Below are 11,054 nucleotides of genomic sequence, written 5' to 3'. Positions count from 1 at the left end.
CTTATGCAATTGGGTGAATAAGTCTGGCCAAGTTTAATCCCTGTAATCACACATCCCTAGTGATATGGAGAAGCTCTGGGGAACGCGAGAGGACTTTCGGACGCTTTCATGTCGGTCATTCACGCGTTTTCCTTTATTTTCTAGAATTCTCGTGATGAATTTATGTTTCGACTGCACGAGAACTCATGCCATTGGGTGAATAACTCTGGGCAAGTTTAATCCCTGCAATCACACATCCCTAGTGATATGAAGAATCTCTGGGAAACGCGAGAGGAATTCCGGAAGCTCTCATGTCGGTCATTCACGTGCTTTTCTTTATTTTCCAGAAATTTAATGATGAATTTCTGATTTGACTGCACGAGAACTCATGCCATTGGGTGACTAAGTCTGGCCGCTTGGCCATAATCCTTGCAATCACACATCCCTAATGATATGAAGAAGCTCTGGGAAACGCGAGAGGAATTCCGGAAGCTCTCATGTCGATCATTCACGCCTTTTTCTTGATTTCCCAGAAATTGAATGATGAATTTCTGATTTGACTGCACGTAAATGGACGCCATTGGGCGAATAAGTTGTGGCGGAATCCCGAAATTAAACAAAATCATTGGCTAGGTGTGTGGACGATGTATCTCAAGCGCATTTGAGATGACTTAATGTGATCTCCTGGAATATCTGTTTTTCCATTGTCCTGGAGGAATTTTTTGGTTTCACAAGGCCACTGACATCAGGCGCATGCGCCGAGGTTTTCCGAAATCATACCGAATTATGGGTTGGTTGTGTAGATGATATATTCTAGAGTGTTCTTCGGTGGCGTCATTTTTAGTCCAAGTAATATTCATTTTTCCATCGTTTTTGGAAAATTTAGGGCTATCTGTGCCATTGACTCCAAGCGCATGCGCCAAGGAATTCCTAAATCACAACAAATCATGGGCTGGGGATGCGAATGATTTATCTCAGAGTAATTTGCGATTACGTAATTTTGCATCTGTAAAATATCGATTTTTCCTTTCGGTTTGAGGAATTGATGGGGATTTAGTTGTTTTTAGGTCACTGACATCAGACGCATGCGCCGAGGAATTGCAAAAGCATACCAAATCATGGAGTGGCACTGCTGATGCTATATTCAAAAAAAAATCTCTGTTGCCATCATTGTAAATGTCCGAAATGACAATTTTTCCAAGATTTTCCAAGAATGTTTGACAATTTTCGAGTAATTATGCGCGGAGGAGAGAAGGGAAGTGGGTTTAACATTAATTGGATTGGTAAATGACAGGCTTGACGAATGGTATTTGGACTCCCCTCCCCCTACAAAAAAAAAAATTCAATATTTCAATTTAATATTCTCTTTATTTATTTTCCCTGAAAGGAATTGGGCCGCGAGGGGCCGAGGGGGAATGTGGGAAAATGAACTACGCCAAAAAAGTAACAAAAATGGAGAGAAAAAAAAAATTTAACTATTTCCAAAAAGTTTTGTTGCGGCCCTGAAATAAGTAGTAACGGACTATGAAAAAAAAGTCGGCCAAAATTATTTTAAAAAATTAAAAATTTTAGAATGGTCTGATCCAAAAATGGAGGAGGAACTTTACACTTCAAAAAGCACCCTCTTCAATACCCTTCAAGGAAAAATAGTAGTTGCGGGACTATATACAAAAGATTTCCTGGTTGAGTAAGCCCCTCGTTAGAACTGACAGATGCATTTTTTTGACAGCTCAAAAAGTGACTTTCTAATTTTATAATCCTTACAATCGACTTCCACTTTTAAGGATAATCGGGCGAGGAGGAAATAATGTAGGAGGTGAGGCGGAGAGGTTTCTATTGTTTTCCTGCAGAAAACCAATCGCTGAACAAAAAAATTTTTCCCATTCGGATTCAAAATTCAGGCACCATTAGGGAGTATCTCTGGTTAAAAATTATTTTTGGAGCTAATCAAATTTATTTGTATCTGTTCCACGCATTGAATATTTTTCAGATTGTTTTTTTTTTTAATAAATGCAAAAATATTAATCCATGCCAAAAAGTAGCAACAGCGTCGGTAGTTTTTTTTTTCACCAGGAGCTGGTACCGCTGACTCGAGGGAGCTCCAATCACAACGCTTCATCGCTCTTTCTCAAGAGACGTTTAAATTAACCGCGCTACCCCCCACCCGATCGGTACTTGGGAGGTTGCTGCTCTTTTGGGCTGCGTGCGCAGAAATTTCATTTTTCAGTACTTTTTTCGCTATTATTATTAAACAATGCTCCTAGGCGACAATCTTTTTCACTCAAAAAATCATTGATCACATGTTCTAAATGTGTCTAAAGTTTCATGACTTTGGCTGCATTTTTTCCTTGGGTTTTGCAGTTTTTTTGGTGATTTCCATAAGATTACGGGTTAAATGACCACTTTTTCAAAAATTCATAAAAATTAACGATGCTCCCCTGCAGTCTGAAACTTTGCGCACGCTTTTTCCATCATTTAAAGAATACGTAAAAAAAAAGAAAAAAATGGCTGCTTTTTTTCTACCCCTCCGGGCTCGCCCGATTATCCTTAAAGAAAAAAAATCCTAATGAAGAGAGATAACAGCCAATTTTTTTTCTATATTTAACCCCGGTTGCACCAGCTCCGGGTAACGAAAACGTCAGATAAGAAAAAAAATATATTTGGATGTTCGATACATTATTTTACCCGGGAGAGTATCTCAAATTTATCCCAGGAACAAAAAATAAAATTTAATCCCAAGGTTAAATCAGTGTTAATTCAAACGAGGCTATAGGATAAATAAAAAATTATTCTTCGGGTCAAATATTGAAAAATGATGGCCCTTCCGACATAATTGACCCCGAGGGTAAATTTTACCCTGCGGTTTATTTGGATAACAGGGCTTGGTGCAACCGACCCCTAATTTTATAACCTTTACAACCAATTCCCTCTATTAAAGAAAAATCCTAATCAAGAGAGATAACAGCCAGTTTTTTCTATATTATCTACCTTCTAACAAACGAAACGTCCCGATTAAAAGGCATAACAGTCCGTAAAACGTGGAAATTGAACGGTCTCAAAAACATAGAAAAATAGACAAATGGATTTTATCTCATAGTGCAATTCTCTTGTCGAAATTTGGATGAAAAAATTCTTTTCCGAATACCACTCGAGCTTCAAAATTAATCAGGTATTTTCCTCAAGGTTCCCTGCATTCAAACGAACCTATCGGGAAATACCTCATAATTTTGAAGCACTTGTGGTATTACATACGATAATAAGTGATTTTGCAGGATCGGGGTCATTTAGTCCAAAAACAATTCTTTCAATGACATTTCGTCCAAAATCACTTCGTCCAAAAATCACTAGGTCTAAAAATCATTTCGTCCAATGAGTAATACGTCCAATTTGGCCCAGACTAAAGGGCTTAAATACACCATAAACACAGGTAAATACAAACACAAACCCAAGAAACTCAAAACCAATTACCCATTGATAACGACGCCAAACCAGATTCACGTACACGCGAGCAACGTACAAACCCAGTACAACAGTGCCTTTAGAACTGCCATCGAAGACAGATCGAAATTCAAATTCGCGCAATAAATAAACGAAAAACCTAGTGTCTAGAGATCGAAGGAGAATGAAATAAAACTATAAAAAACAATTGAATTTTTATGGACAGCTCGCGATGGATACGAATGAGGAAGAATACGGAATAATTGTTCCATCAAACAAAGATCGAGATAAACTAACAGTGCGTGGATTTTTGCACACCCTCAGATACTCGAAAAAAAGAAAAAATGGAGAAGAGGCCTTGAAAAAATTGTTTCAATTACTTGAAATGTTGAAAAAAAATCTCTACATAATTTCCCATTTCCCAAAATAATCTACATTTTTTTGGACCAAAATTACATTGGACAAAGAAAATATTGGACTAAAGAATGATTGAACGAAATAAAATTGGACCAAAAACTTCATTGGACGAACTGACGTTGGACAAAAAGAGATGGGACCAAAAGATTTTGGACCAAACGTACCGGAGCCGATTTTGCAGACAAGTGTCAAAAGACATTTTTCGTAAGAAGAAATTTTATTTAGACAAGGAAATCCTCTACGAAAATATCTTGTAACTTTTTTTCACAAAGCCACTCATTACCGAAATAATCTACCTAATCAACATAATAAATTTGGCTCTTATTGTGAAATTTTCTTGATAATGAATTGGTTTAGAAGAAAATATCAGGACTGGTTGCACCAAGCCCTGCTAGCCAAATAAATTGTCTGAATGAGTTTATGTCTGGAATAAATGTATTCCACATTTAGACAATTTTAGGAATTCATCGTAGAGTGATTTTATTCAGTCATTCGATCGTGAATATCGAATAAATACTTCATAATTAGTGGTATTATTGGCAAATAGTGATGATACATCGATACACTTCGTGTTTTGGTGAAATAATTTCGATGAACTTTTGATCAAAATTGATCGGTAGATTATTTTTATTCATTCCGATGCTTAATTGAGGATTTTCTTAACTGGGCTTGGTATAACCGAGCCTAAATTTCCCAGTTAAGAAAGAATATAAATTTGGAAGTTCGATAGATTATTTTACCTGGGAGAGTATCTAAATTTTATCCCAAGAAGAAAAAAAAATGAATCCCAGAATTAAATCAGTGTTGATACAAATCAGACTACAGGATGAATGAAAAATTATTCTTCACGTTAAATATTCAAAATTATAGCTAAGATATAATTTAACCCGAGGATAAATTTTACCCTTTATTAGGATTTATTTGCTTTCTTAACAGGGCTTAGAGCAATGGCGCCATAATGAGAAAAATTGATATCCCATCAAATACCTTAACCAATTATTTTCAATAATCAATTTCTCCAATCAATTTAGGTGGACAATCGCAGTGTACCAGTACTGGCAAAGTGGCAACGCGAGTACACAATCAAGACAGTTCTTCAAGAGTTACGCCGTTTAATGACACTCAAAGAAAACATGAAACTGTCCCAGCCACCAGAGGGTAGTACCTTTTAGCCTAACAACAACCATAATTCTTCGCATCTTCCTTATTGCAGTGGCATGAGACAACATCTAGTTACCAAATGATTAAAAGAATGACACATATTGTTTGATTTTTAACTCATTGGTGCCCATGTCTCTAACCCTGAGTGGAATTTATAAGGAATGAAAAAAAACGTCAAGTTAAGGGTAGAGGAATGATTAAATCATGAGGAAATATTAATTATCAATCTAGCACATACCACACACACACTCATGTACAACAGATACAGTTGAAATATATATAGATATATAACTCCATCGACACCTTTCATTTTGGCAAAGGTGGTCCAAAATCGTATTTTCAAACTTAACGAGAGAATAAAAACGAAATTAATAATTTTCAGATAATTGTCAGAGAAAAAAAAAAGAATTGAAATTGAGTGGAATGGGAACGCGATATAACAAGAATTTAATAAATAACATCGTAATTAGTAAAAACGTCTTGTGCTTTTCAAAAATTATCCGAATTGAAAATAATTAAAGATTAATTAAGTCATGAGGTGAAAATTCACTCAATTTTTACGTGAAATATTGAATTATTGCTTTCTTTCTCACGGTTTCGCTGCTCCATCAACCTCGATATCTCGACCCTTTATGCACTTTCTCACTCCTAAATGCTGGAGGAACATTTTAAACTACTGTGGAAAGGCTAAAGATCTAGATAGAAAGTTTTCTTTTGATCCACATTGAAATTAATAATGAATGATTGAGGGATTTGGGATGTCGTGCGGTCGAGGCCTTCAACACGTGCATTCAACGCGACCGTTACGATAGCAAAGTCATGCCTTAAATCACCGAGAATAACTCCACTCGTAACAGGACGTAGCTTTCCAACTATGTTAATGTAATGGAAGAGAAGAATGAACTTGTGAATTACTTAAGATAAAAAGCCAGATGGAGGATTTTTTTAATAATTCCGATGAAATACGTTCACTTATGTTTTACTAGCAAAAAAAAAGATAAACTTGATGAGAAAAAAGCAATTATTAATGCAATAATAAAGGTATCCCTAGGCTATACCAAATTAATAATTAATCAATAAAGAAACATTTTCAAGTGATAGTGATAAATGAGATTACACTAAGACCAAAGGATCGATGAGAGAATGTCTTTTCGAGAATGTCGCTAATAATTTGCTGATATTTTTGTTTCTTTCATTATCACTAAAGTGTTGGCTTCGCAAATTTAATAGAAAAAATATGGAGAAGAATAAATAAAAGGAACTGCTCTTTCACCTGGTGTTTCGAAAAATAATTTCATGGTCCACTTTGCTGATTAATTGTTTTGGTAATGAGTCGAGTTAGGACAGAATATCAATAGATTTTTCTTTTAGGAATGTCTTTGATAATTTTTCATAAGAATACTCCTTACCGAGCCAATCACGTGGCTGGTGAATTGCCTACTCACTTTTCCCCCGTTCGCATGCATATCCGATGGAATTCATCTCATAACATTTTTCATCTCCGACTTATATTGTGCAATTTTTTCTTCCGAATGGAGAAATTTCTACGGGAAAGCCTATACGTCCAATGTGCGTGCAATATGTGCGTGAAATTCAAATTTCAAGTTGATATCTCGATTTTTGCACAAACTAGAGGGATTACAAATTTTTTTTATGAAAAAACGGAAATATCTTGAGAACTTTCTATGAACGGGTGTATATTTTTGGTTCCATATGTATACCCTCTCGGGTTTTTACATTTTGTTCCCTTCCCTATCTGCGTTACCATGGGCCGACTTACTTTATCCCCAACTTTGAAATCGCTAATGACGTCACACAGACGGTCGAGGGCTGGATCAATCACAGAATGGCTCGAGCCGACCTAACCCAATCTTGAGGTGTGCCTCGGCCAATGAAGGACAACAGCTCCCCACTCTCTTCTTTTTCGACCAATGAAGTGTTACCTATCTTCATGACGTCATGATTGAAAAATTGGCCCCAAAAACGACTGATTTTCAATTCATTATCATAAGACATCTAGACAATATTTCTCCATAATTTTCACTGTTTAGCTATCCATAGGTTACGAGAAGTGTGTGAACAGGGGAATTAGAAAGAATTGAGCTTCATGCAAGTTCCCTATTTTGTATACGAAGAATTGCCGTTGAAATTTTAAAACGTTTCCTGTATTCTCCATCGGAAAGTCCAGTGCAAAATAAAAACAATGAGCATAACGGGAGCTCTCCAACTCAATCATTGACTCAATATCGAGGATTGTTTTTTCTACTTTCTGAAAATTTTTTCTTTCAATTCTAATTACGAACCTCTATTGACGCCAAAAGAAATATTCAAACATAGACTTTGTAAGAAATTTTCTCCACTCTTCGAAAAAAATGTCGGTTTCTATCGTTTCTATATATCCAGGTATTGTGATATATAAAACTCAAAAAGATGATTTCAATCTTTTGTTTGAGGTCGTTCCCCAACTTTTTCTCACAATCAGTTTTTCCTTCTTCTGTTGACAAATTGGGGAAGTTTCCAAATTTTTCTGTCTTTATTTTTGGTGTTGCGACAAGTGAGACTTTGAACTGAGAGTCAAAGTATCTCAAGGGTCAAACGAAGAAGCACAACGTCAGAAAATACCGGGAGACGGGCGAAGTGCTAAGAAGAGTCAAACAATCATAAGGCTTTAAAAAAGTGCGGGAGAGGGAGGCGAAAAAACCATTTACAAGAGTAGAATAACAATAAGGTTTAAAGAGCTACTTATAGCTAGCGGGCGGTAGGGGGGAATGCAAATTTGGATTATTGCAATCGCTTGGTGGTTCGAAGGTGGTCAAAGGTAGTCCACTTTTAGCTTTTTGGTGGTAAAAATCAATTAATCTCTCGTAATATTCCGGAATTCTCAATCGCTACCATAGTTTTCGACCCCCAGCAGCCGATCCTGGCTTCGTCCAGTTCGAAATCATTCATTGAACCTGCATCTCATTTCACCCAGTTTGCTTTATTTCTTTCCAATACCTCTGCGGTGAGAATATATGAACTTCAAGAAATATAAAATTTCAATTGATCTAGAAGCATATCCCTAGTATATTCCAATCCATGTCATTGAGGCACTCTTTCATTATTCTGAAAAACAATTTTTTTTATAAAATAAGCGTCCATATCGGAATACGATCTATCTGATTTTAGGCATCGGATAAGCAACGGCACTTTCCCTCTTTGGGTTGATTGGCTAGTAATTTCCCTACTAATAAGATTCTGACACAAAGATTGAATTCACCATTCGATTCGACATCATCATTTCTATTCTGAAGGCATGTATTGGTGATTATAACTCGGAGGAATTCTTTGGTATTTTCAGTCACAGAATTCTATTCTTTGGATTTAGATCTTTTCATAATTTTTATAATATGATAGAAAGTGATGGCTTTTGATTTTTCTATCACTGTAGATCTGTTGATGGTTTTTACATTTTTGAAAAGAAGGAAAGTCAGAGAAGAAAAAATACAGTGGAAAGAAACTTAGCAAATTCGTGGTCGGGAGTTTTTATAGATGAAATATCAACGGAATAGAAATATCGGTGGAATAAAAAAAGCATATGTTACTTTTTTTAATACAATATTTTGACGAATATATCTATAACATTTACTTGAACTAGCTATCGATTTTTAAGGGGAAACCAATCAAAGAAAAATGGCATCTTTCTCTTCAATAGTATTTCACTAGAGTCTCCATGGAATTACCTAAAGGGCATAATTAAATTTTTTGAAGCAGCATCAGATCAACTAACTAATTAAGAAATGATTAAAAATTGTGCTACGATCTTGTAGTTGATTGGTTTCAACAGAAAGGGTTTTAATGGAAAATATCAGAGGATAGACCTGAGTATAGAGGCCCGGATCGGGGGGTTTGACCAAAGAGGATTGACGAAAGTAGAGGCTCAGATCTCGGGGTTGGACTGACCCCAAGCCAAAAGTAGTTCGACCCCAACGGAGGGATGCCGCCACGGTCGAATATGACGGCTGGGCGTACTGCCTGTGCGGGTAACTCGGCAGTAGCAGTCCCGCTGTCACAGGGATAGTTTCGGAGGGGAATTTATGTCCTCCTCGTCATCAACAAGTTCTTAATGTTTTTCAGGTGATTCATTTGCCGGCTAATTAATATTAAGGAGTGAAACACAGAGGGTGTGACGGAGAATTAAATTCCCTATCAATCGATCCCCGTTGCATCCCTTAATCTCTGTAACAAAAAAATACAAACTACGACAAAGTCATGGGCCAGTGAGAAAAATTATTTAGTTCTCGGCGCACAGTGACTTTTCACCATTCGCTCGCGAATTAAAAATTCACTTCTCCCCTCCTGTTTGAGATTGAGGGATGAAAAAAGAGTAGTTCGATGGAGAATTAAATTCCCCACTAACTGACCCTCTTTCATCCCTTAATCTCTGTGAAAAATGGAAGAAACTGTCATGGAAATAACAGCGCAGTAAGAAAAATAATTGTTTTGCGGCGCACAGAGACTCCCCGTAATTAAAAATTCACCTCTCCCTTCCTAATTGAGATTAAGGGATGAAAAAAGGGCAGTTCGACGGAGAATTAAATTCTTCATCAATTAACCCTCTTTCATCCCTTAATCTCTGTAACAAAAAAATATAAACTGCCATGAAACTCAGGGGCCAGTAAGAAAAATAATTCTTTCGCGGCGCACACTGACTTTTCACCATTCGCCCGCGAATTAAAAATTCACCTCTCCCCTCCTAATTGAGATTAAGGGATGAAAAAATGGCAGTTCGACGGAGAATTAAATTCCCCATCAATTAACCCTCTTTCATCCCTTAATCTCTGTAACAAAAAAATAAAAACTGCCATGAAAGTCATGGGCCAGTGAGAAAAATAATAGTTTCGCGGCGCACAGTGACTCCCGGTAATTAAAAATTTACCTCTCCCCTCCTAATTGAGATTAAGGGATGAAAAAACGGCAGTTCGACGGAGAATTAAATTCCCCACCAATAATCCCTCTTTCATCCCTTAATCTCTGTAACAAAAAAATATAAACTGCCATGAAACTCAGGGGCCAGTAAGAAAAATAATTCTTTCGCGGCGCACACTGACTTTTCACCATTCGCCCGCGAATTAAAAATTCACCTCTCCCCTCCTAATTGAGATTAAGGGATGAAAAAAGGGCAGTTGATGAGGAATTTAATTCTCAGTCGAACTGGCTTTTTTTCATCCCTTAATCTCAATTAGGAGGGGAGAAGTGAATTTTGCGGGCGAATGGTGAAAAGTCACCGTGCGCCGCGGAACAATGATTTTTCTTACTGACCCATGAGTTCGATGGCAGTTTTTATTGTTAAATTTCCAATTTTTTTCTTCTCGTATACCCTTTCAGGTCTTTACGATTTGTTTTAATTACCGGGCGAATGGTGAAAAGTCAGTGTGCGCTGCGAAAGAATTATTTTTCTTACTGGCCCCTGAGTTTCATGGCAGTTTATATTTTTTTGTTACAGAGATTAAGGGATGAAAGAGGGTTAATTGATGGGGAATTTAATTCTCCGTCGAACTGCCCTTTTTTCATCCCTTAATCTCAATTAGGAGGGGAGAGGTGAATTTTTAATTACCGGGAGTCACTGTGCGCCGCGAAACTATTATTTTTCTCACTGGCCCATGACTTTCATGGCAGTTTTTATTTTTTTGTTACAGAGATTAAGGGATGAAAGAGGGTTAATTGATGGGGAATTTAATTCTCCGTCGAACTGCCCTTTTTTCATCCCTTAATCTCAATTAGGAGGGGAGAGGTGAATTTTTAATTACCGGGAGTCACTGTGCGCCGCGAAACTATTATTTTTCTCACTGGCCCATGACTTTCATGGCAGTTTATATTTTTTTGTTACAGAGATTAAGGGATGAAAGAGGGTTAATTGATGGGGAATTTAATTCTCCGTCGAACTGTCCGTTTTTCATCCCTTAATCTCAATTAGGAANATTTTCATTTTTTTGTTACAAAGATTAACGAATGAAATAGGGTTAATTAAGGAAGAATGTAATTCTCCGTCGAACTGCCCTTTTTTCATCCCTTAATCT

General features: G+C 36.8%; 1 protein-coding gene across 4 annotated transcripts in view; it reads left to right on the top strand.

The window, feature by feature from the left end:
• LOC107039975 (ubiquitin-conjugating enzyme E2 variant 2) overlaps window positions 1-6,267 on the top strand; it is a 42,681-nt gene extending 36,414 nt beyond the window's left edge. For all 4 annotated transcript variants that reach the window (XM_015259860.1, XM_015259859.2, XM_015259857.2 and 1 more), the window contains exon 4: window positions 4,866-6,267. In XM_015259860.1, the coding sequence (XP_015115346.1) occupies window positions 4,866-5,006 (141 nt within the window). In that variant the 3' untranslated portion in view covers window positions 5,007-6,267. The remainder of the gene's footprint in view (window positions 1-4,865) is intronic.
• Window positions 6,268-11,054: the final 4,787 nt, after the last annotated feature.

The sequence above is a fragment of the Diachasma alloeum genome, unplaced genomic scaffold (genome assembly GCF_001412515.2).
Source record: "Diachasma alloeum isolate Michigan unplaced genomic scaffold, Dall2.0 Dall_scaffold_00314, whole genome shotgun sequence".
NCBI lineage: Eukaryota > Metazoa > Arthropoda > Insecta > Hymenoptera > Braconidae > Diachasma > Diachasma alloeum.
The sequence above is the reverse complement of the archived record's forward strand: the minus strand, read 5'-3'. Positions and strand labels throughout refer to the sequence as shown.